At 37.5% G+C, this 26,828-nt stretch overlaps 1 protein-coding gene across 3 annotated transcripts in view; it reads left to right on the top strand.

The window, feature by feature from the left end:
• Positions 1-26,828, top strand: part of CDK19 (cyclin dependent kinase 19) — a 117,892-nt gene that overhangs the window by 66,125 nt on the left and 24,939 nt on the right. For all 3 annotated transcript variants that reach the window (XM_050315879.1, XM_050315876.1, XM_050315877.1), the window contains 2 exons: positions 17,017-17,074; positions 17,980-18,111. In XM_050315879.1, coding sequence (XP_050171836.1) covers positions 17,017-17,074; positions 17,980-18,111 — 190 coding nt within the window. The remainder of the gene's footprint in view (positions 1-17,016; positions 17,075-17,979; positions 18,112-26,828) is intronic.

Here is a 26,828-nt window from a genome sequence, read left to right on the forward strand (position 1 = left end):
GATGTTGCAGCCATAAAATCTGTAATAAAATATTATCGCCTCTAATAAAGCTTCCCTAGACTTTAATCCTGGTCCTAAGTTTGTAACGTGACTATTTTCAAAGTCAGTGTTGCAACTATAGAGAAGAATTTCATCTGATGAGCATAGCAGCTACAAAAGGTGCAACAGAGTAACAGCAAGTATAAAGTGCTCTGATGGTTAAGTTCTGAAAACTAGGGGTTTTCTCAAGAGCTTTTTGTTACATAGTAAACTTTTCAAGAGTCATAATCTGGTTTTGAGGAACAGGTATTGAGTGCCTAGCCTCTTTATGCATTCTGAAAAAAGAAAATAAAAATTTCTGCGGGGAGTTTGTTTGTCTTTTAAGTACTTCATTTTTGTGAGAATGTCCAAGGACTTATTGGCAACATCAAGAGTAAGGTAAATCCTAAACCTCGAGCACTGAAAACTTAGATATTTTTCCTAGTAAGTTGGGGCAAATTTGCTGTAGCAAGGACAGTGGTGTCTTACTTTGAAAGTGTACTATGTGTTTGAAGTTGTTTAATTTAAAAAAATAAAAAAAAAATAGGGCAGCTTGACCTGCCATTCTTTAATATGCTCATGTTTTTGACATGAATCACAGAATGTTTCTCAGGAATTGACAGTATCTTACAGCATTGCGTGTCTATGCAGGTTGTTTTTCATTTTTTAACAGGGCATAATTATTGAATGGAAAAATATTATAATTAGCTCTGAACTACTTCAGATTTTGTTTTCGGCACGTAGAGCCTTCTTCACAACTCTTCTGTTTTCTTGCTTGACACAAATCTTTCATTTGCTTCCAACTTCCTGCTCCTCTGCCCACGTTCCCATATCTGTTGATCTGCCTTTTGCCACTTCTTTAACATTACTCATATAACCTTGACTCAGCTTTGACTTTCCTGAAATACTCCTCTGTTCCATATCCACAATCTTAATTATTGCTCTCCCCTTTGGCCTTCGCGACTTTGAGCTCTGTGGCTGGTGCATGTAGAAGGCTGTGTTTCATACTTTGACCCCCGTGTGGGAAAAGCTCACTCATTCCAGGTGGAGTGACCCTCCTTTCTTTAGTTTCTCATTAAAAGTACCATACTCATATAAAAATTCCACAGGCTCATTAAAACTTAAAGGTCTTCAGATTCTGAATTCAGTAACACTTCCTACTCTGGTGGTTCTGCTTCAGAAAAGATGTTGAGACTTTCTTCAGTCTTTTGTCTCCCAAAACAGCTTTTCTATATTTTCCCCACTCAATTATATGTACCTTCTTCTCTCCCTCTGCCTTTTAGCTTCTAACTTTCATTAGTAGCTTTAAGAATGAATATTGTGATCACGGTCATGTATGTTTAAGTTGCTACGATCTATAGTTCTGCCATGTATTAGTTTATTTGTAATTCTTCTAAAGTATTTGGAGATTATTGGGAAAATACTTTACAAAAGAAGAAAAGGGGGCTTATCCATTTTGGGTCTGGCAGGCTTTTTCTCTTCCCTCCCTCCCCCCAGCAAATAACTTTTTGTGAGTGATATTTAGAAATAAAAAAGCAACCACAAAAAATTAAACTTTCCAGAAATACTTGTGTTATTTATATTGTTGAAAGTATATATATTGCTGACTACAGAATTTTTGGACGTGTCAAGCTGATTCCATATCATAATTAACTAGCTTGCGTGAAGGTTGAAAATCCACAACCACAGACTTCTGTTTAGAATCGACCTTGATCAACAATTGATTGAAAAAACTTTTAATAGTTGGTACTGAAAACTGTCTGTAGGCATACCAGTCAACTCAATTAGCTCTTCCACATGGTATTAGATACAGTACAGTAACTTCAATGCAGTGTCTAAGAGGGGTCTTGATGCTTGCTATAGAACTATTATAAAAGTGTTGCAAAGAATTCCAGAGAGATGAACAAGCTTTTAAGTAAATGTTAATGCGTTAGGTTAAATTGTTCTAAGGTGACTTAATGATTTCTTTGTTTTGTGCTGCATGTGTAATTTGGGAAGAGCCTAATCTTCAAGAGCAGTTAGCAGACTCCCACACCTTGTCTCAAGCTGGCTACCTAAAATGTTTAAGCACCACCCGTTTATATCCTGCCAAGAACTGCTTTTTGGTTTGCATTAATGAGGACAAGTCATACTAATACCTAATGTGTTTGTTCATGAAAGCATCTCTTAACATAATTGTCTTTTGATGCATTTTTATTACGTAGTAAAATAAATATGAAGATTCTGGCAATATACTACAGAAACTTCAAGAATCTGAAATACCATGTTGTAGCAGTGTGCTACACTAAATAAATATCTAATGAAGTTATTTTCCCAAAAAAAGTTCTTGTACACTTCTGAAGAAAGGAAAGGAAGAAATTACTTGAATCTTGTGTAACTTATTCTGGCCTGATTGCCTTCATTGCCTTTTACATGTTTTTTTCTTCTGTTTGCATTTACAATCAAGACAGTTCTAGGACACAAGATTAGCATTTTGGTTTAGATACTGTTCAGCTTTTAATAAACTGTAGTAATTTCCACAAACATTTAAAGTCTCTGTACCAAATATGTTCGATATAAACACTCTTCATGTTACCTGGATTATTTTAAAATTGAGGTTGGAAAGCTACTATAAATATTATGGAATAATAATGGATTTGACAAAGCATCGTCGCCTCAATCTTGTGCTGACTCTGTAAACACAGTAAAAAATTACTTCAGATAGATAAACTCATTATTAATAGAGAGAGATTTCTCCACTGATCTGTTGCAACCCAGTTATCATTTACCAGTTATCAGTGTAGTCTCTAACCTGAGGAACCTCTTCATCTGAGACTTGCAGGTCAGAGTATAAGCACATTTTCTTGATGGAGATATTATTGTGACTGAGATGGGGAATGTGAACTGAAAGCCCTTTATGTGAAAGCTCCTATACCTGCCTGTGGGTGCACTTTTACCAGCAGTATCCTGTGGTAAATAAAAGATACCTTCATGCTGTCATGAAAAGGACCAAGCTGCTTAGTGCTTACTGCAAGGTATCACACAGTAAGAGTGGCCCATGGCAGTACCCATGGCATGTTGATGAAGGTGCTTTCATTTAGCTCACACTTTTATTTAGCCCAACTAATTTGTTCATCTAGCTACATGAATATCCAAACATGTTACTTTGCATGTGAAAGTGCTCACAGAAAATACCAAGAATGTAACATAACTATTTAATGAGGATGTGTATATAAACCATTTTTAAGTGGAATCTCATTTATGGTGTTGAGAAGTAGGAAGCCTTTTGGTTATTCTGTTTGGTTATACTGCTTTTGGTTATTCAAGAAAATGTATGAGGAGTCCTAGCATTTCCCTAATACAGAAGTGCCGTGTGAGCTATTTATGGCCAGGGCTTTTAGGTTCAAGAATAGGATACCTAAGTTCTTGTGGGTTTTTTGTTCCCTCAAACACAATCTCACTGCTAGGAAGAGATTCATAGATTGAAAGGAGGGAGCACTGTTACTAGCTCTAAAGTGATAGTGGTATGGAGTTAGGAACCTTCCTTACTTGTGTCCAGCATACCTTACCTTGGTATCTGCAGAACCTTTATTTTTAAATGTGGAGGTGCTGGTTTGAAACTAACAGCTGCAAGTATTCTGCAAAAGAAAGACTTTTCTGGATAAGCAAGTGATGTTTTTCTGAGCGAAAACCTGAAAAGCACAGAGGCAGTTATGTGTAGGAAAAAAGACCTGTGCCCAAGATGGCAGGGTACATAGCTACTTGCAGGCTTTGCGTCCAGCTTGTCTTAGGCTGTGACTGTTAAAATTAAAACACAGATTTCAAACGTCGTCCTTTAAAGTGAAACTGTTTGATTTTCAATAATATTTTTTTTTAATATAAATATTTGTCAAGCTGTGTAAATAGTGTGGTATCTGATAAAGGAAAATATTTTTCCATGGCAAGAAAACTTCGCTATCTTGGACTATGCATACAGCAGCTAAGTAACTGGGATAAATACTTGAGAGTCTTAAAAGATTCTAGAGTCCTGTGGTTTCCATAATTTTTCAATTGGCATATTAAATCTTAACTCCAAATAGTTTTTATTTTCTTCAGCCAAGTTCAGATTTTCAATCTGTGTATTCTGAGGCTTTTTTTTTCCCTGTTGCTCATATATACCTTTCATAGCCTCCACCAGCTATGCCTGTGGCTGGAGAAGCTTTCCTTGGTCTCTGACCCTTGTACCTACCAACTCCAGTGTTTTATGGGTCAGTCTTTGATTGAAAGGTGCTCTCTGCTTACTGTTCTCCAGGTTGTCTCCCTCCCTTACTCCAAACCCTGAGCCCTATCTGTGCAGTTGCTGTTTCTCCCTTACACAGCATACACTGCTCTGTGTCTGCTGCTGTGCCTTGTTGCTGTACTGGCCTTTCTCAGACTCGAGCTTTCCAAAGCAGGAGCCTTTTGTTCGGTACTTTACCCATTGTGCCCTTTGTATACAAGAAAAGTTGCATAAATAAACAATAAAATACTTGAATTGGGTTGTTGTGTAGGCAGTGTTCGCTCATGTTTGGATAGCAGTATTCCAGATCTACGCCTTTCAGTTGTTTATGGTAATTATGAAAAGTACATTCTGTATTGAAATGGTTTATGCTTGTTCCTGCCTGGCCTGTTAGAAAATTATTTTAAATTGGTGGAAAATCTACTTGAACACATACAAGCTTTAATTTACATGAGTAATTGTGATGAGAAGGTTTCAAATGGTTTTGAGATGCTGATAATTCTGAATGAGTGTCGATTTATGTGTTGGGTCTTCTATTCTTCAGGCAGATCTAGACCATATGGACCTTTATTGTTAGAGTGGACTTATAGTGCAGTAAAGATTGAAGCTTATACTACAGAAGGAATACCATAAAAATTTGAATGCCAGCTGAACATTAAGCTCCTTTTCATAGCATTTAACAATAAAAGGAGCAAAAAGGCAATGCAATATTCTTCTAAATTTTACAGTGTGCATATACTAAAGATACTTTGTATTGAGAAGCATTACCAAGTCGCCATGAATGTAAACACATGCAGGTGTCCTACTTAATATCTCTTAATCTCATTTGTGTGTGGGAGTAATGGCAGGTGATGAATAAAATTCAGACTTCAGAAAGCAAGTAGAAGTATTATACCTTATGGATCTATTGGTAAACATAGCCTTTGCTACCTCTTTCTGACTTTATCTTCTGCATGAAAAGAGCCTAAAAAGACTTAAGAGGATCATCGTATTGGTGCTTTACTAACTGTGTCATAGTGAAGTCTGATACTGAATACTTCCATAGCAGTATTTCCAAAAATGTTTTGCTGTGTCTCCTGTGAGGTTCACTACCTCATAAAATCTCATCAGTGCCTTTTCATCCAAAGGAATTGTTGCAGTCTCAGCCATGACAGAGCACCCTGAGAACAAGAGCAGGCTGTTGGTGCAGCGGGGCGAGCACTTCAGCTACCCCGGGGCTGTGCTTTAAGGGGTGCGGTTGTGGAGACGTGGGCTGCGTGATGCAGGACAGCTCTTGAGATGGTGTGGGGATTCTGCTCTCCTGTAAACTCTGGTTAACATTGTGAAACGATTGTTCTTCTGAATAACAGTGGAAATGAAATGGAGTATCTGTATAATGTGTGTGTCAGCTGAGCAGTGATACTTTTGACCATCTGCTTGCTTTGCAGTCCATTGTTGCCTTTTTTTCACTGCAAGCCACGTGGGGTTGTGCTGCCTCAAGTGATACGTTACATTAGTAAGTTGTCTAGAACATGGTAACTGGATGATGAGTGAGATGTTATGATCCAGAGGACAGTTAAATCCCAATTTTGTTGCCATAGACATTAAGGGTTGTATTAGAGTGATAGAATTTCTTCCTGAAAGCTAAAACTGATCTGCTGGACAAACCATGATGAAAAAGGGACATGTAACTTAGCCCTGCAAATAGTGGAACCTGAGTGCTTGTTTTAAGACGATGCTCCAAGAAAGACTATACGTAAGGATTGGGGTTACATTGTAAATCACTGAGCTAGATTATTTCCACAGAAAGGAGAAGTTGATGCTGTAGTATAACAGGCATTTAAATTGTTCAAGTAGGTAAGGGTCAGTTAATGTTTAGACTCAATATGAAGGAAGGAGGGGAGAAGAGATGGGATCTCACCTTTTTTTTCCTTGAAATGATGAGCACAGAAAAACAGCATATATAAAAAGTGGATAAAAAAAGTAGCTTGATTCTACAAAATTATGTATGTAATAAACTGACGAGCTAATTAAAGTATATGAAATACTATTAGACATAACCCTTTGATTGTTAAAGTCCTCTAAAATTTAATGTAAATCTTGTCAAAAGTTTATACTCAAAAGTAATAACAAAAGAAATTTATTCCATTGTTCTGAGTCCCTTCAGCCATATTCCCATGTCCATATGCAGACAAAAAGAGACTTGTTAAGACCCACTCAACACAAAAGCAGCCACTTCAGGTAATTGTGCTATCCCATTCTTCTCCTCCTTTGAAATTTCCATTATAGGACTTCTAATATTCAACCTAATTCAGTCAGTCTAAGTTATCCAAGCAGAATCTGGTTTGTAATGAAAATGGTTTACATTTATATCTATTCATTCAGTACTATATTATTTATTGCATTTAGAAAAACTTTGTTAATTATTTGACTCTCCTAGACTCTCGGGAATGGAGGTATCGGAGTTTTATTGCCAAAGACACTTTGTGAAAGGCAATTAAGAAAATGGTTTATGACAGTGTCAGCAGTCTCAACTTCAGTTGTTTGTTGTTTGATTGGAGAGAGGCTTCATCCTCCTTACTAACCCTACTAAACCAAGAGGAGTAGTCAGAATATTGTATAAAACAAATACCAGGATTTGGCAGTGGTGGAATTCAGTGCTGCAACTGAAAGAATTACCACTTATGGGATCTAATTTTCATGCTGCTGTAACAGAAACAAAGGGATGCGAAGTAATGCAAGGAACAGGTGAGAATCTCATAATCTCATTTCCCACTCCTCTTAAATTCTGGTCATAAACTTAATACAGTCATAGTCTTTCTTATGTTGGTGTTGTCAGACTTACTGTCTCTCAGCTTTTGCCTTTAGAAAGGTGAAGAAAATAGTAGTGTTTGTAATGTTTTACATGTGCAAATATCTTCTCAGTTTATTTGCCTTAGGGTTGAATATTCAGAGTAAAGATTATGTGTGAAGAATATATAATAAGAACTTGATGGCGGAGATGCAAAGACTTGACTTGACTGCAGTATCTTGGGGTATTCAGGGTATCTCTTGAAGTCCCAACAAAGGAATAGTTCGACTGCTTTCATAGAATGACATTTATCCCCCTGTTTTCTGTTTGTAATACATTAAAAAACCAGAACATTCTTCCAGATTATTTCTGAGGTGAGTCTTTCTTTTGTTCCCATGCATGGTGGGCCTTCACATCTCACTGTTTAGAAATGGGGTAGCAGAGATTGAACAATCTGTCTTGTCCCATGCTATGCTTGGTGCTCCCAAATTGCCCAGACAAGGTCTAAAGACAAGGCACTAAATGGTTGCTGAGTAGCTTCATGGGAATTTTGCTGGAGTGTGTGTTGTAATGTGTTGAAAATCCCAGGGACAATGTGAATTCAGCATATTATTTGAACATTTGCTTTATGACACTGTATTTTTCACTGATAATTTATGTTCATATTTTTCTCTTTGTTTCTGACTTCTCCCTTCTTTGTCCTTCTCAAGGTTGCATGTAACATTTTAAGTTCAATTATGCTATTGCAGCACTAGCACCAGCAGAATGCTTTGGATAATGTTGCATAGCAACATAAAATTTAATTTGTGTCAAATGTTTTGGCATTCTCTTAATGTGACATTTTTTCATTCTTTTCTTTTTCACTTGAATTGCATTGCCGTTGATTGGGGTGAAACCACTGGTACACTGGTACATTGAGAAGATTGCTTTAATAGGAGCAATGCCCAGCCTCCAGAGTTGTCTGGAATCTTCCATTTTTGTCCTGTAGTAATTTAATACCCTGTCAGCCGTAAGAAACCTGAAATGGTGTATGAAAGGAAGACTGTTTCATGTCTCAACTTTTATGTAGCCCAGAATTATATTCTCCTCTTGTGATTACTCTTATTTCATATTTCCCTTGTGTTTACTGTCAATTTTCCAGTGACATAACTGCAACTATATATTATCCATTGGTTAACCAGGGAATAGAGTTGGTGAATAGTCTTTTCCTGTTACAACAATAATCAAATACCTTGAGTTTATAAATTAAATATTTTTTTAGCAATTGCCTAAGAAACCATTGTTTCAAATGGATGTTTTGGCCATTTCTGGGGAGTGCCCGGATAGAACTGAGGGGAGTGAATTTAAAGAATTAATGTCAGTTGAAGTATGTGCCTAACTACCTCTCAAGAGAACACCTGACCTATGAAAAATGAGGTAAAAACGGAGAAATGAATATTCTACCTGACCACCAATTTCACATTGGTTATATACAAGAGTAACTGAAGGCATATCTTGAATAGAATGTATGTCTGTGTGTGATGAAGGCGGGGGTAGAAAGGTCTGTCTTTCCCTTGGGTGAAATGGTTTCATAGTAAGTGTGTTCTAGACACTGGACTTCTAGGCTGACGCTGTCATCTCAAATATGTGTTTCCAGTGTTAAATGTGTAGCTCTGTAGCTGTTCAGCCAAAGGTGCAATAGGGTTACAACAGGGTGAGGAGATGGCTCTGTGTGTGTGTCAGCTTTGCTGCTGCTGCTGCACTCAGCAACGTGCAGTGGTTTGAGTGGACTTGAGCTGCCTGATTGAGGTTGATGAAGAAAAGATGAAGGCTTCTTAAGAGAGAGGAAGGAGGAGGGGGCCAGATACACGTTTTAACAAAAGACATTTTGATCGAGTGATGGGAAACAAATTTTTTGATAGCCCCTCCCCCTCCCGAAAGGCGCCCTTGGTTATGATACTGAGCAGTCTGATGCAGCTTACAAGTTGTTTCTGTTTTGAGAAGGAAAATGACCAGATGACCTCCAGAGGTCTCATCCAGCTCAAAGCATTGCATGACTGACTGATCTTCCAGATAAGTATCCAGATTCATGGGCTGTTTTAAATCAGTCTGTACTGAAGCCTGTGTAGTCACATCTTTGCTTTTGTTGTAGGCCTTTTGTTTATTTCAGGGACTTCCCCCTTCCCCCACTATGTGCAGATCTGTGGTTGCACTATGGCCATAGTTGTAGTGTTTTGGCTTTCCTTTACTTTTGCTTTCTGTGCAGAGAAAAGTTTTATGGGAGTATATAAACATGAAAAGATTTCTTTGCTAGCTAGCTTCCATATGAAAACAGCACATTTCCTCTCTCAACATGTAATGAGTACAAGTAAGGAATGTGTTTAACCAAAATCTTTACCTAAGGCATTCCAAAGAGATATTTCAGATATCTTCTGTACAGTTTGTTCCTACTCCTAGCTAGCAATATGTTTTACCATCAGTCTCAGGTAAATTCTGCAGTTGTTGCTATTAGAATTTCTGGTATCTGGAGTTAATGACTATTTTGACCATCTCAGTTTAGCTGCTATGAAATATATAAGTCTCTAACATAATCCAATAGTGAGGTTTAAGACTGAATATCCAGTTTCCATATCTCAGAATTGTGCAAAAGGGTTGCACGTGCTTCCGTGTGATACTTTATCAGTTCCGTACACATTTCATTTTAAAATTAGTTTATAAGGAGCAAGAGTGAAGATAAAAAGTTACCATGCATTTTTAAATGTTTTTGGTGTCACTAGTATTCTTCTAATGATAATCATGTGCATTTGGGGAGCATTTTAAAGATAACAGTCTGGTCACACTTACCAGTAAAATTTTGTGTACAATTTTATGGTGGTTTGACCTGGGCTGGATGCCAGGTGCCCACGAACACCTCCCCACTTGGACAGGGGAGATAAAATATAACGAAAGGCTCAGGGGCAAGATAAGAACAGGGGGAGATCACTCACTAAATGCCATCACAGGCAAACCAGACTTTGGGAAATTAACTGAATTTATTACCAATCGAGATCAGAGCAGGATAAGGAGAAGTAAAACAAATCCTAAAAGCACCTTCCCATCTTGCCAACTCCCCGCCTCCTGCTCCTGGGCTTAACTTTAGTCCTGATTCTCTACGTCCTCCTCCTACCCAGTGGCACAAGGAGACTGGGAATGAGGGTTAACAGTGAGTTCAGCACATGTTGTTTCTGCTGTTGCTTCCTTCTCAGGGAGAGGAGTCCTTCCCCTGTACCAGTGTGGGGTCCCTCCCCTGGGAGGCAGCCCTCCATGGACTTCTCAGATGAGTCTTTCCCACTGGTTACAATTCTTCACAAACTGCTCCAGCATGAGTCCCTTTTTTTTTTTCTTCCATGGAGCACAGTGCTTCAGGAACAGAATGCTCCAGTATGGGTCTCCCGTGGGATCACAAGTCCTGCCAGCAGCCTGCTCCATCACAGGCTTCCCATGGGGTCACAACTGTGTCTCAGCCATCTACCTGCTCCACTGTGGGTTCATGTAAAGGCTGTAGGTGGATCTCTGCTTCACCGTGGGCCTCCATGGGCTGCAGGGGCACAGCCTTCTTCACCATGGGCTGCAGGGAAATTTTGGCTCCTGTGTCTGGAGCACCTTCAGCCTCTCCTTCTTCGCTAACCTTGGCTTCCACTGAGTTTTCTCTCACATATTCTTGTTCCTCTCTTACTGCAATTACATCTGTGCAATAACTTACTTTCTTTCTTCTTAAATCTGTTATCCCAACGGCCCAACCACTGCAGTTGATGAGCTTGGCTGGTGGTGGGTCAGTCTTGGAGCCGAGTGGCACTGGCAAACACAGTGGAAACTTTTAACAGCTTCTCAGAGAAGCCATCCCTGTAGTCCCCATCCCCCCACCCCTACCCCTCCCCGGGCCATCAAAACCTTGTCATGGAAACCCAGTACAAATATTCTTTGATTTTTTTTTTTTTTTTTTTTTTTAAATTTAGCTGTAAAATCTTTCTGTGGAAATTGTTGCTTCCCATATTGTCATATACTTACTTAATGTGTTTACCTCTGATTTTTTTCCTTCTTTTCAGATTTAAATGAGTTTTGAATTCAGTTGAATGAAATATTGTTTCAAAGCCTTTTTCATTCCTTGTGATTTTACTGCCTTTTTAGTATATTTGGCCTTGCTCAATTTGATAATATCTGTAGAAATATTATTGATTGGAATGCAATGATAAATAGTTTGATGGGATTTGTTAATGATTTTGCTTTGCAAGATCAGTCATTTCAACAGACTAGACAGTGAAAGAAAATTGTATGGATTACTAATCTAGGCAAAAATATGATGAAATATGGTAGGGGTTTTGTAATGTTGAGGATAACAGGTGGCAAAAACCAAGTTGAAAGTGATGCTGTGTAATCAGAGTAGTCTCTAATATGAGTTTGCAGTGTGTAAGGCTAGTAAAAAGAAGCAGGTGTGAAGATATTTTGCTCTATATGGTATACTTTCATTTACTGCTTCAGTGTCAGAAAAATGTTGACCAAATGTTTCCTATGTGCATTTCAATATATATAAGTATTTGAAATGGAAGTGATAATGATTTGGAGGTTTGTGGTGCATAATAAAACCTTTTAAGAACCTTCTCTTTTTTAAATCCTACATTAATTAGATAATTTGTTAGCAACAGTGTTAGTACCCAGTGTGCCAGTTTGTTGATCTGAGCACAATGTCTGGGTTTGAACAGTGTTGGTGTAAGGCAGGAAAGTGCCTACATTTCCTTACAGATGAGAAGAACAAAAGCTTTGTTTCCAAATTTCTGTGAACAATCAGCATCTCTCTTAATCTTGAACTGAAAAGCTCAGTGGTCCTTTGAGTAGTGCCTGCAGACTGGAACGCTGTCACCTCACACAGGGCCTTTGTCATTTGGGGAGCAGTGTGCTTAAATCTGAGACAGAAATACCATTGCTCATGTTTTAGCTTGTGAAATGAAAGTACATCTATGTATCAACACTGTGCTGTTTACAATTGCTTTTTTAAATAATGGAGACTTGAAAAGACCTCATCACAAGGCAGTTTATGTAATTGTGGGGAAAGCTTTTATCTGGAATACTTGCAATCTCTTCTACAATAGAAACCTCCTAATTTCAGATTATTCTTTGTCCAGTGATACATTCCAAAAGGGAAACACATTTGTTTGGATATAAACAATAAAGAATGGAAAGTGGTGTATCCCTATGGATGTTTTCTTACAAGACTGTAATTCTGCACCAAGTCTCTTAAGAATTGTGTCACCACTGTACTTAAGGAGATAACAACCATTAAAACTCAAGTATTGCAATCTATTGTTGGGCTGTTGTTCCTGGTTTGACCTGTTACACTCTTTTAAGACCGTAGATGATTTCTTTTCTTTCAACCTTTCTTCTAATTTACTGTCTAAATATTAAAATAGGAAGCATATTGAATCAGGTAACATGGGTTCCAGTCACGACACTTCTATTATTTGCGAAACATGCTACTTAACGCAATATTTTAATGTCTCTCCCCCCAAGATCTTTTTTTAAGATTTTAATTGCTTTATTCCCTCTCTTCAACCAATGTAGGAAAGTAAATACTAATATCCATGCTTATTACTTGTAAAGAACCTATTAAATCATTATCATCTTCATCCTTTTTTGCAGATATTTCAGGTTTTTGCTCCCACTGTATGTTGCTGCTGACCTTGCTCTTTTTGCAAATGTTCTCCGGTCAAATCTCAATTGTATTTTTCAGCAGAGATTTGTCTGTTCATTTTTATAGCTTACATTAAGTGTGAGACTCATAACTCTTACTGTTTCTGTTGTTCCTATAGCAACCAGATAGGTGGAGATGCAACAGCATCACTTTGCTTCCCAGCTGGTGTTTGTGTTCTTAGCAAGGGGAGAGTATGAGGAAAATAGAGAGAGTGTTAATTGGGATGTAACTGGTTGAAAGTGTTGTCCTTGTTGAGTTACCTCATCCTTTACTCCAAGGAGTTAGTTAATAATTTTTAGCAGGGCTTCTCAAACTTTCTTTATTAAAATTCTCGGATAGAGACATGATTTACTCTGTCGGGCTTTGGTCTCTTAGCTGCTGCTTGGTTTTTCATGTTTTCTTTCACCTGAAACCCTGTTTTATTCCTCACATGGATAGCAGTAGGATTCGTTAAGAACTAGACTGCTACTTATGACTTGTATGTAGCCTGAACAAACACAAGAGACTTTTTAATTCCTGCTTCTTAATCTTTTTGCAGCTGTCCAGTAACTACAGTATACTAGACTGTAGCTTTATAGTGGACTGTTAAGTGACTATCTTGGAGTAAAATGTTTTGATATTTAAAATGCTACCTATACAGAGATTAGAATAACATATTCTACCCTCTCCAAGAAGAAGTTGCTTGCATTCCCCTTAAGCAGTCCACTCTCTGATGCCATGATGGAGTGTTCATTACATACTTTCCTGAGGATCTCTGATGCCATATTAATTCCTCTATGGTAAATTAAAGTCTTTCCTCCATGCCTGAGCTCCTGAAGTTTGCCTGCTTTGCCTTGGTGCCACTTGTTTAGCCAAGCACCGCTGCTCCATGAGGGTTGTGTTACTCTCAGCATGGCATGTGCATTGTCAAGACTCTGGGGAGGTGAGGAGTTTAACTTTACAGTGTTCAAGTCACTATTATATAAAACAACCGCAAAACACGGGACCTACGTTTTAAGCTCCTCTGAAGCTGTAAATTTTTATTAAATAAAAATTCATGGGCACAGGAGCTGAATATCATAGGTTGTATCTTAGAAAGATGGGCCCTATCAGCTTCGTGTTACTCTTCAACTTGTACATGCATTGAAAATGCTTTCCTAGCCAGAACAGCTCTGATTAGCAAGAGGAACTCAAGCTGCTACTGCGACAGTGATCTGCAGATCAGTGGGATCCTGCATCAGGTTGTCTTCCATGAAATGTCTATCATCTCCACATTGGTGGTGGTGCCTCAGGAGAAGTGCTTGTTCTTTTGGAAATAAGTTTTCAGTTGTTTCCCAGTTTATTACTTCTCTGTTTCCCCTGACTCTCTCAGATAGAGAGGTTCACAAGAGCTCATCAACATGACATACGATAAGTTTATAAATCGGCTTGCTTCTCTGCTGGCTGCCCAAGCAGGATTCTGATCCTAGGTGGATTACACATTAGTATAGATTTACATTTTAAACAGAACAACATCTCTTCAAAACATTCTGGCTTAAAAAATTACATAAAAGGACAAGTCCCTTGCTTCCGTAGATTAGATCTAACCTAGTGTATCTGATGTATGCGTGGGGCCACTAAGTCATTTAGGGGTTTGGGGAGTCTTTCTGAGGCTGAGAGAGCTGGGACTGTTCAGCCTCAGGAAGGGAAGGCTTGTGTGGGATCTTAGCAATGTATATTCACATCTGATAGGTGGGAATAAAGAAAACCGAACCAGACTCTTCGCAGTGCTATCCAGTGGCAGCACAGGTGGCAATGGGCATACATGTAATGTGTGACTAAACCTTTTTTACTATGAGGGTGGTAAAACACCGCAAGTTTTAGAGAGAGGCTGTGGAGTGTCCATCCCTGGAAAAGATTAAAACTCATTTGGGCTCAGGCCTGACCAATCTGTGTAGTTGACTCTGCTCAGAGCAGGAGGATTGGACTTGATCTCCAGAGGTCCTTTCCAACCTCAGCTATTCTGTGAATATTGTGGATTATGTCAGCAGATAAAATAGTTGGAGGTTTTTTTCTATGAAGAAATTGCTACTTGGAGAATCTTGTTACAGATAAAATGTAACTCTTGTGAGATGTTTTGAGAATCCTTTTGTTGTTTATGCTTAGATTTTGATTTTTATCTTAGTAAATCTCCTGGTGTTATAATGTTTATTTCTTACAACCTGATTAGAAAAATCCTGACCCATAAATCAGTGCAGTAACTACATTTTTATCAGCTTTCTTCACTTGACAAATAAATGCATTTTTATAGTGCTTAAAATCCAATCCTGAATATAAAGGTCTACTGAAGTGTTTTTGATTAATAGAATCACAAAATCATTAAGATCAAAAAAAACTCGTAAGAGTGAGTCCAACCATTAACCTCTCACCCCCATGTGTACCACTAAACTATGTCTTCAAGTGCCAAATCCACGTTTTTCGAATGCTTCCAGGGATGGTGATCCCATCAGTTCCCTGGGCAGCCTGTTCTAATGCCTGCAGCTGCAGCTTTCCAGCCACTCTTCCCCCAGCCTGTAGTGCTGTGTGGAGTTGTTGTGAGCCAAGGGCAGGATGCAGCACTTCGCCTCCTTGAACCTCATACATTGCCCTCAGCCCATCAATCCAGCAAACTCGTCATACTCAAAATCTCCAGGCAAAAATTTAGGAAGAATTCCAGCAAGGAAACTGGAATTCTGCTCTCTTGCTTGAACTTACATGCTTCCCTTGCTACCTGAGGACTGAATATGCAGAATTGGATTGTTCTGTTCTCTGGAATATTCAGTTCAGGGGAATACATGAATGTACAACCAGAGTTTGACAACTGCCTTGAAGTGTTGAGTTTATTATCCTTAAATATTAACTAAGAGCAAGCATAATTTTTATCTTCCCTAGATCTGCTGGTGTTTGCTCAAAATCGATTGAAATAGCTCCTGTGTTCTCCAAGAAGGGAGTGCATATTGCCTCTTGAATTGCTTCCATATATATGTTGGGGAGTGAAAAGTCAGGGATGGTGTTGACAATTGTAGATTAAAAAAGAAGTAATAAAAGAGGCGATAGCATCTGGAAAGAGAGGCTGTGGTTGGAGCCAGAGAAGAAGCAATGTCTAGCACTGGATGTGAGGTGTGAAAGGAGAGCAGCGTCCCAGGGAAGGAGAAAGAATAGGTGAAGTAGGGTGTGTTTTTTGTTGTTGTTGTTGTTTGTTTTGCTTTTTCAAAAAAGCTAAAGGTTTGTAATATTGAGTAGAATTAGTAACCCTAGTTTGAGTGTCTCATTTCAAGTAAGTAGTGGCAAGGAACTGAGAATTTAAGTGAAATTTTGGTGTTGGCTTTCTGGAGATCTCTTTCAGATTCTTGGACAAATCCTGCTTGAGCAGACCTCTCTGGGCATTAGGGATTTTAAATACAATTATTGTTTGGATTAATCTCCCAAAAATTCTGCTTTGAAACTTTGTTATGCATCTCTTCATTCAAATCACTTTATGTTTTCAATCTTGTTTACTTTTTTACAGCTGTTAACACAATAGGGGAAAAGCTTCCAAGGAATGACTATTGATGTCTGAGGGAACCTAGATTTTAATAGCAGAACAATTGCTGTGATGTCATGTGCAGATTTTATGTGTTGTTCACAAGCAGCTGGTTGCAAACAACCACAGATTGCAAAAAATGTCTATAAAGCTTTTGTTCTACTTGCAAAACTACTGTCTACACTGTCAAAAGCTTGTGGATGTAGCTGTCTGTATATTCCTGTTTTAAGTCAATTTTCAAACATGAAATCAAATTTGCGGACAAAGCTCTTTTGCCAATGTGATTTTTATCAGTCGTACTCTAAAAACAAGCGCAGCCCTAAAAAATTAGTTATATATGATGATAATAAAAGTGACTCTCACGGATGCATTTGCATACCAAGATTAGGCATCACTTTCAGCAAGTTATACTAGCAAAAGTGGGTTTTGCCAGGTTATTGATGTGTAGCATAAAACTGCTTCCTGTAGAAGAAAATCCTTCCACTGAACTCAATCATTCTGGTAACAATAGGAATGCAAATGTAGGTAAAGATTGCATTTCTTACCATGAAATAAATGTCAAAGTAGTTTTCTGTTTTTCTAATTGTGAAATTGGTAACTAGGCATAATAACTAAATGTCAACAAAACATAAAGGTATGGTAATTTTAGACTTCTAAGGATATTTCTAGAAATGTTTTTGTTATAAAATAAAGGTACGTATTTTTATTGCTCTTGAAGATAATCATCAAAGGCTGATCAACTAAAAATTCTGCTTTTTGTTTTCCAGAAACCAGCAAACATTCTGGTAATGGGTGAAGGTCCTGAAAGAGGAAGAGTTAAAATAGGTAAACATTTTTAGAAAATTTCATTGCATTCAGTGTAAGATAGAAACAGACCTTCTTTAGTTTTTCATATTGGACCCTCTGTTCATCAATATTTGTTGTGTTTGAAAATATTCAGTTAATAATTTTTGATTTATATGCTTGTATGGGCAACAGCAAGAAAATTATACTTGGCATTTTGTAACTTTGGAAGCAGAAAGATTTAAGTGAAGTGTATAAAAGGTAAATTGCAGATTTAAATTGGGGTAAAATGTCTGGGTTTGCCAGTACCCCCAATTTTGTACTTTCCTATTGAGCATTTCTTACTGTTACAAGACTCTTTCTAGAGAGAATTTTGGAGTTATATATCAGTGCTTACTTTTAAAATACACCTCTGTAACAGTATATGCTGACTAATTCTGGAGTTCATTCCTCCAAATCAAGTAGGAGGCATGCCTTGAAAAGTAGTTCAAAACAATCTACACTGTAGTCATTTTGGTTTTGCACTTTGGGTAAATATATAGCAGCCACAAAGACTCACAGTTTTGTAAATTACTATAAAAATAAAAAAGAAATGTACATTACAGACCTACCACTATCGACTTTAGTTAACCAAGTTTCTGTTAGAGGTTTTTTTAAAAATAAACAGGTGTCTGTGTTATGTGAAGTTTTACAATCCCATGATGAAAACACTGAAATCAAATGTTATCCTTCACAGCCTTATGAACAAAGTAAATGGAATTTTATCTCAGCTAAATTTGGCCCAGTATTATTATGAGTAATTGTGCTTTGTTAGGAACTTTGATTTGTAATTTTTAATGGTTTTGAGCTTTTATTATAATTGTTTTTGGCAATAGTGTTAAATTTTGTTTTCTTCGTATAAAAATTTAAATAAATATTATTTCCTATTTTTTCTCCCCATTCCCCAGCTGATATGGGTTTTGCAAGATTGTTTAACTCGCCTTTGAAGCCATTGGCAGACTTGGATCCAGTTGTGGTGACATTCTGGTACAGAGCTCCAGAGCTGTTACTTGGGGCCAGACATTACACAAAAGCCATTGGTAAGTTGTCCTGTAAGGAGGATGTTTGCCTGCAAGTTTTGTAAATGATAGTGGCCTTACAATAGATAAGAGGATCAGCTGACTAGCTAGGTTTTTTTCCTGAAGTAGCAGCAGATACAGTATGATCCAATCCATAAAAGATTACTTCAGACTGAAACTTTCTGAGGACTGTGCTTTTATTTTTCAGTATGAGCTGGACGTTTTAAATGTGTTGTTGGTTTTATTTTAAAACAAAAATATCCTTTGCACTGGTTTGTACGTGTTCTTGATATGGACTCAGAAATCTTTTGATCTTATAAAACTGCAAAAGAGAAAGAGCTATGGCTGTTAAAGTGACATTCTACTAGGGTGTTACATCTTTGTTGTCCTCCTTCGGAGGCTCTCTAATAGCTTAATATCTTTCTTACATGGCAGTGACCAAACCTTCCCAGTCTGTTCACCTCCTCTCCCAACTCCTCTTGCTGGTGTCTCAGTGCCCCAGCCAGAGCGTGTCTCCTGCTGCGGTGCCAGTGTCATCCTGCAGACGGGGTCTTGCATGGCAGCATACTCCCTCTGGAACTCTGCCTCAGCTGAGATGCAGGCATCCCAGGATATCTTGTCCAGTGGGTGCTGGGGATGGAGCCTTGTAGTGCCCCTGCCTCCTGCACGGTAGAGACACAATCCCATGCTGTCTGAAGCAGACTCTTAGGGCCTGCTTTGCTTCTGCCACCATGCAAACCGGGCTCCTAATTACTAAGTCTGTGCTTGCTGCACCCTGTAGTGGGTTAAAACAGTTACTAGAAGTGTTTAAAGAAAATACCAACAGGATTGCCCTAAACACCTGTAAATTAGATGCTTTAATTGCCTGTTGAAAGTGGAAAACACTGATTTGAGTGCACCAGATTACTGAGTGACCTGTACTGAGTGTGTGGTACTGGAAAGCTGCCTCAACTGACAATTACCTGTTTTTGATAGATAGCATAGTGTTTGGAGATTTGGGTGAGTGATATGTACCATTATCTCAGGATATCTCTTTGAAGAATGAGTTAGTATAATGCTGTTGTTTGCTTAATTATGTCATAAATAACTTGGTTCTTGCCCTGAGGGATCTGTAGTCTATATTAAAACACAGACGAGGAGTCCCTATGAAACTTTAGAAGATGATGCTACTTCAGAGAGATCTGATTTGCTAGTAGTTTATTATTTCTGAGGCTTTTATTTCTTTTATCACACCAGTGAATCCCCAGGAGGGATTGTTACGAATGAATGGTTACGTAGTACCTGGCATGCCGTGTGAGTGCTGAGGGGCACTCAAAACAGTTTGGGCAGCGAAATAAAAAATACAGAAATGAAAACTGGAAATTTCCAAGTTGAGATTTGTAGGCTGACTGAAGGATTAGAGGAGCATGTGACAGAATAGAAGAGAAAAGAGTAAGGGGACATGGAGGTGGGCTGCATTTAGCTTCAAGGTGAAGGGAAGAAGTGAGTAACAAAATGATAGTGGTGACGACGTTCATGCAGTTTCATGAGTCCAGACTTGTGTTTTGCTTCTAACATTATGTGCACTTAAAAAAAGACCATCTTGTGAGCTAAGCATGGTAGTGATAGTTTAACTTGAATGCTAATATTTTTGGCAAAGTACGCAACTCTTAAATCTCTCTCTTAAGTCTCTGTGCAAGAAATATAATTTTAACATCTCTTAATATTAGATAATTCTCAGGAGTTCTAGTGTATTGCTTTTGGTAATAACTCATAAGTTATATAAAATTCTCATTTAACTGCTCTTCAGTTGGAAATAATAATTTAGAAGAAAGGTGATTAGATATAGCAAATTATGAAAAAAAATGACAGGTTATTTAGTACAGCTGCTTTTTTCCATAGCTATTTTCTTATGCCTTTTTAGATAATACATAACTTCTAATTAGTAAATATCAATAAAATGAGGCTGAAAGCAATGTCATGCCAGCTTTAGTGGATTCTCTTCCAGTTTTGTCATGGTGAGAAAGGTTTTTCTTTGAATTTGTTAGGAATGCATTATCAGTACTCTTCTGCAACATGCTGAACACTATTTAATAGTTGTTACATAATTCAAATGTTTGCATGGGTTTTTACTGATTTTGTCTTGATTTTATTTAATTTTAAATGTATTTTCTGTAGTTTGTATCTAATACTCTCTACCTTATCTTAGTTTCACATATAATTTAATTATTAGCAGTGTATTCAAAATATCCTGCACACTGTCTACTATAGTGTCCAGTTTGGTTTTGTTCTTGTAATAAAGCCTTTAGGTATGATTGCTTGCATGTAAATAATTCTCATTCATAATCAAAGAATGAAATTAGAATTTGACTTTTGACTTATTCAGGATTTTTATCTTTGTTTCCTAGACCTGATCATAGTTACATTTTGTGGGTTTAACTTTGGGGGAACATTGAACTATAGAATGTTTAGAAAGAACTATGTATTACACAAAACAATATTTAAGCATATTTCATTATTTTAGGGGTAGTTTTTCAGTGACATTTTTTTCTTTATTTAATTTTTCCCTTCATACTAATGAAATATTCTACTTTTCACTTATTTCTTTGCAGAACAGGTACTTGTTCATCACATATATAACCTTTTTATGTTTTAAGAAGGTACAAGAGTCAGGAAAATACTGTTGCTAAAAACAGACATGGCTTTTACCTTCTGCATATTAAAAGCATAGTAAAAAGCCCATGATAGGGTTTTATGGGGAATAATATTTTGTTTCCTGACCTGTGAGTGTTTATAATGTAAACCCTACTTGTTAATAAAGTTTCATATATATCTGCTACATAGTTACAAGTAACTAACTTACCAGAATGTAAATTGCGAAAATGGTGTTGTAGAAGCCAAAGGTCACTCTCTATTCCAGTACTAAATTCATTGTAGCCTGTGGATGTTTTCTGTATTTTCAGCACCATAATTTAAAAACAGAATCCGTTTCTTTGTGGTTGTCAGATCCCAATACTCTAGCAAAGAAATAAAACCTGCAAATAAAAGTAACCTGAAGAAGCTTCAGGTGAAACTAAGTAAATGTGAAAATGTAAAATGCTTGGTATCATGGAATTGTTAATAAAATTACTGAACAACTAGAAAGTCTCCAGCACAACAGAAAATGCCCTTATGCTCAAAGTACTGAGTAAACAAGGTTGAAATAAGTGCAAAGGTACAGCACTGCTTTTGTGTGTGGGCAAAGTTTTCTGCACTTTAAGGAAACAAATTTACTGTGGTAAAACGAAGGAGAAGGTAAGCTGGCTTTCAGCTTGAAAGGAGACATTAATTAGATGGTTTTTTTTACTCTGGGAACACCAGATTAGAAAAAATATTTTAGTAGGTAAAGCAAGTAAAAATTCTTTTTCATCATAGGTTTATAAGAAAGCATATGGCCAGTCTCCGATATGATTCATTCTGGGGCATCTTGTATCAAGAAAATAACGTAATTAAGACCCATTGGTATCAAGTTGCAGCTTGTATAGTTATCAGTGCTATCAAATGAGCATATATCTTACCTGTCTTTACCACTTGCCTTAATTAAAGCAGTAGTATATTTGATAAATGGCATCAGGTGATTTATATAGTATTTTAGATTATTTGGATTTTGTTAACTAAAGAGTTCTTTAGAGTGATCATTCAACCACCCATTAAGCAAGGCTAAAACACTGTCCAAAAAAAGGATGGGATTATTTATTGTGAAAAAATAAATCTGGAAACCCGAGAAATCTCTATTGCTTAGTTACCTTTCCACACTTGTCCAAATTATAAGTCAGCAGGAATGTCAGCAGAAACAGCCATGTGGCAACTGCATTTACCAGCCTGAACAAAGTTGAGGTGTAGAGAAACTGTAATTCAAAGCACTGTCACCTCGTTCTATTTCCAGACTAACATGTGGTTATGGAAGCTGGAAACATGTAAAAGGTATAAGCAGGCATCAAAATGCCTTTGAAAGCAAATGTCACAGGAAAATATTTGGTGTATCAGAGGGAATGAATTTATAATGAATGCTGGGATCTGTCAGAGTTTCAACAACTCCATTTGACTTCATGCGGGGAAAAAAATGTGAGGAAAATATCTGGGGTGCATTATATAGGATTTAGGGTGGAAATACGTGCATATGTGTTCCATATTGCCTGTGCAGTGAGTTCCACACATTCCGAGTGCATCAGATGTCCTTACTGTGTGCGCACAGATTGTTGGCATGCTGGCCAGGCTGGGGGCCTCTGGAAATCTTGGATTGATGCCTAAAGCTCTTCTGGTGTCATGTTCTGGGAGGGTTGGGAGGAAAAACGAAGACCTATTCTGGAAAATCTGGTAAACCAGAAATTACGAATGGGTCCAAGAAAGAGAAAACTCTTCAGGAAAAATGTACAGGGGAGTTTCCCACCTGTGGTCCATGGAGCCATAGGAGCAGGACTGCTTTTAAACATACATGAGAGATGATCAAATCTACAGTCAATTAGCATCTATTTGCTGCATAGGGATCCAAATTCCTGCTTACGAGAGGTTTTGATTTGAGGGAAGGGGTTGAGGAAAAGCTAGAAAAGTAAAGTAGAGAGGTTTGGAAAATACTCATTTATGCATGCTGAAAAGAAAAACTGAGACAACATCAGAAAGGGAGCCTTGTTCGTGCCCTGGGCAATGTTATATGACATGAGAAATAATTGGATTCAGATGATATTTTGTGGTAAACTTGTTTTGGCATGTGGTAAACTTCCTTAATTTTGGTTATCAAAGTTGTTCTCATGCTTTTTCTGAAAGGCAAAATATTTTAATACCAAGGATTAATTGTTGCTCTCTTATCTAGTTATTGCAGGTGCTGGATGATTTACTGCTGTTTTTTCCTCTTGTTCTCTAAAATACTAAAATATCTCTGAAATACTCCATAGGTTTCTTTTTAAAAACAAAACCAAAAGAAAAACCAAACCAACCAAACAAAACAACAACAAAAAACCAACAACAACAACAACAAACCAAAACAGCATTTGCTGTGCTCCACTACATTACTACATTATAGTCATCTAAGAAATGTAAAGTTATATAAAGGATTATTAGATCACCTAATTAGAAACTTTTATAGCTCTGTTAATATGTATTTTGGGAAGCTTGAGATGCTGACAGCAACAGGATTGCTACACATTTTAATACATTAACTGTTTTGAGATGTGGTTCTAACTGCTCTATTACTCTTTGCTTCTGAAATATGTTATGTCTGGAAATTAGTAAAGCTGGTGGCCCTTGTCAACTCTGAAGAGCCTGAGAGGTGTGTACTAGTTTAATAGTCAGGAGAATGATAACAGTGCCATGGGTCAGACCTGTCTCTGCTGTTGTAAAACCAATGTAGGTGCTCCAGTATGAGGCAGACAGTAAAGTTTCACCTCTTAGGAATGGTAAACTGGATCTCAAGAGACATGGATTTAAATACTGATTCAGTCCCAAATGTTGTGTGTGGTTTGTCACATTTCATTTATTCCATCCAATGTGTTGTTTCATTTTCTATAAACTGGGGACACTACTTAATGGTATAGTCCTGATGATAGTCAATTAAGGATAATAGGGAGCTCTAGTACAAGTATGTTGTAAATTATTTTTGTTAACTCAACGAATGGATTAGTTTTTCTGAGAACCTGGGATATCACTTAACTTGAGAAATATACATGCTCTGGACATTGGGATAAAAAAAATAAAGGAAGAAAAGGAAAACAAAACTACTGGATCCTCAATCTCAGCTAGAATCTGCTAACTGTCCTGATTTAGATTGCTCTGTAAATTAACCTGTACACTGTTGCCTGGGGTCACCCAATATTTTTCTGTATTCTCTTGATTCTCTCCCCTTGCAACATTTATGAAGGGAAGTACTGCATGCTTTTACCATTTTATTCAGTATTTTGGCAGATTTGCTATTGCAGGATGATTACTATGACTTAACTGTACATGGGTTATTTTAGGGAAGGAAAAATAAAATAACATGAAAATACTCAGAAGGCAGAATATTCTTTATAGCAATAGCTCTGTGATAAAAATCCACTTTTGAGCAAGAGGTGCCTTCAAAAATCTACCTTATTAGTGCTTGTTAGTCCCATAGACATCAAGGGTCATCAATGATTTGTGGGCCAAAAATCCTCCCTGCTGGTCATAGTCTTAGTTCTGTGTCTTTTTTCCTTCTAATTGTTTTTCCCTCAGACTCTCAGCTTTGTGTTCTTGCCAACTGTTAAAACCACAGGGTCTCATATGAGCAAGCCTTTCCTTCCCTAGTATTTCACCAGCTTTGCCCTTTACCAGGCAGATGAGCTTTGCAGCAGCAGCATTGATTCTCTCTCTAATCTCCCCGAGAAACCGATGCCATGAATTTAGATAAAAAAAAGGTTTAGGGACGTGTAAGACAGGAGTTTTTCTTTCAATGTCTGTCACAGCCGAAAGCAAATAATGGGTCCTAATTTGGAAATGGAACGTGAATGGTGACATAAGAAAGCAAGGTTCTGAATTTGGAGAAGATTAGGAGATGCATTTTGCCCACTTCATACTTAGTTCCCTAATTTCTCATACTTCATTACTCAAATGTCACTTGGGATATATTGTGATTCTTTGGGATATACTGCAAATACATTGTTCATTTTATATAGGAGCAGGTGAATGGTTTGGTTCAGAGCTGAATGTGCAACTCAGAGACCTTTGATTTGTTTTATTTTTTCCAAGATTTCCTTTGCAAAGCAATGAGCTGAAGGCTGATTTCATTTTCTTAAATGAACCATTTAAAGATACAAAAGTTCATCTGTTATGGCACCTGGTACCATAAACATTTTACCCTAACTAAATAGTACAGTAATGAAGGCTTTAAATTTGCTCTATTTAATACCATATCTGAAAAGTTTGTTCACAAGAGTTGATTTTGGATGAAAACCAAGTACCTACTATCATAACAAGATGCATACTTCTGGTGCAGAGGAGTTGTTTTAGCCGATCCATCAGTTTGATCTTCAAGCATAATTATTTCAGCAATATCAATTGCAACTTTCAACATTACAGCACTGATGGAGTAGAATGACTTGTTCTCAGGACAGGTGTGATTGCTTCACAAGTGGGCTTCTTGTCAATAGCTGTGGCTGACAGCAGAATTACTCTTCACACCAGTTTATTTCGTGGCTTATCCAATGGAGTTGCTTGTAATTATGTTGGAGTTATTGTCAGTGCCTTATTAGAAATACCTGCAAGGCTGAAAACCTTAGTAACAGAAATGTTATGATAAAGTAAATAAATAGTAAATAGAAAAAGTAAATAAAATAAATAAAGTAAAGTACTTTATTTGGAAGGATGAATAACCTTCTCTGATTGTGCTAAGAGGCAAGCTCTAAGAGGATATCTAAGAATGCACAGTCTTGTGCATTCCTCTCTGTTGATTGAAGTAAGGTAGGGATCAAAAGCTGTAATAACTCCCAGAAAAGATTGTCATAGCTCGTGAATTGGAGCAGGCCAAGAAAGTATTCTTTGCAGATGTTCCTTGTTATAATTCAATTTAGCAGATAGCAGGCCTTTTGCCCACCTTATGTAACCTCTAAAGGTGTTGACATATTGGATTCAGTAAAAAGTTGTAATAGATAAAACCACAAGCTAAGTAGGAGCACACAATAAATTACAAACTCACTGTCCCTCTTCATTTAACATGGAGTTAATTTCTGAAGAGCTTCACTGTGTACAGAAAAGCTAGTTTATTAAAATATTCTGCATTTAATTAGAAGAAAAAGAGTGTTTCCCTTTCTAAGAATATTTACTGCTTTTTCTCATTTGCTACCATCAATAATTTTTATTTCATATCATTCTATGAAATGCAGAGCTATGGATGTTCCCTGAAAAGCTTTGTAAGTACTGTTTTACCAAACAGGGGCTAATCTTACCTGTTTCTAATACTTTCATTGTTACAGGAGAAAATAGTAACAATTTCTGTATTAGACCTGCCTAATATTTTGCAGTATAAGAGAGACTCGTAACCTGTGCAATGCGAAACTTTCCTACTTCCTTTACTTGCTGTAGTTGTTTGATATTTGGTAGGGGGAAGTAGCCCCAAGGCTACAAAGCTGCCTTTTCTGTCACCCATTACATTCCTTGTGCTTTTGATGGGTTGTCACCGAAAGAACATTTGTCTTTTTATTTTCTTTTCTGGGAAAGGCTTTTGGACTTGCCAGGAAACCTCTTGAACCCTCTGTGGTACAAGCAGTGTTGTTACTGAAACAAAAGTAGTAGTATGTTCTTAACTGTGTCTTAGAGATACTGGAGCTGGCCATCTCTGACACACCTGAAGGCTTAGGATTAGGGAAAAAACAAGGCTATAACACACTTTCCATGCCAGAACTAAGCGCTTATCCCACTGACCTAATTCCTTGCCCTGAAATGACATCATCTGAGGTTGGAGACCACCCTAGTTTCTGGAAGAACTGAGAGAAGAGTAGAAAGAAGAACATTACTCTGTTCTGCATTCATGCAACCATCACTCTATGTTCTCAAGGATGTTAGCTGCTCTACTGCTAGATAATGTAGTAGATGATCTGTAGTTTATATAGTAGTAGTCTCAGAGACACAAGTGAAGAATTAAAGAATTGCTGATGAAAATGTAGGTATATAGGATTTGGGAGTGGCAGTGGGAGGAGTATTTGGGAAGACAGTAACTGAAAAGCCTTACCAAAGGAGTATAATGTTGATAAAGGCTTAATTCTCAAGCTGCT

Source organism: Myiozetetes cayanensis, unplaced genomic scaffold, assembly GCF_022539395.1.
Source record: "Myiozetetes cayanensis isolate MyiCay16 unplaced genomic scaffold, myiCay2020 scf2-11, whole genome shotgun sequence".
Lineage (NCBI taxonomy): Eukaryota > Metazoa > Chordata > Aves > Passeriformes > Tyrannidae > Myiozetetes > Myiozetetes cayanensis.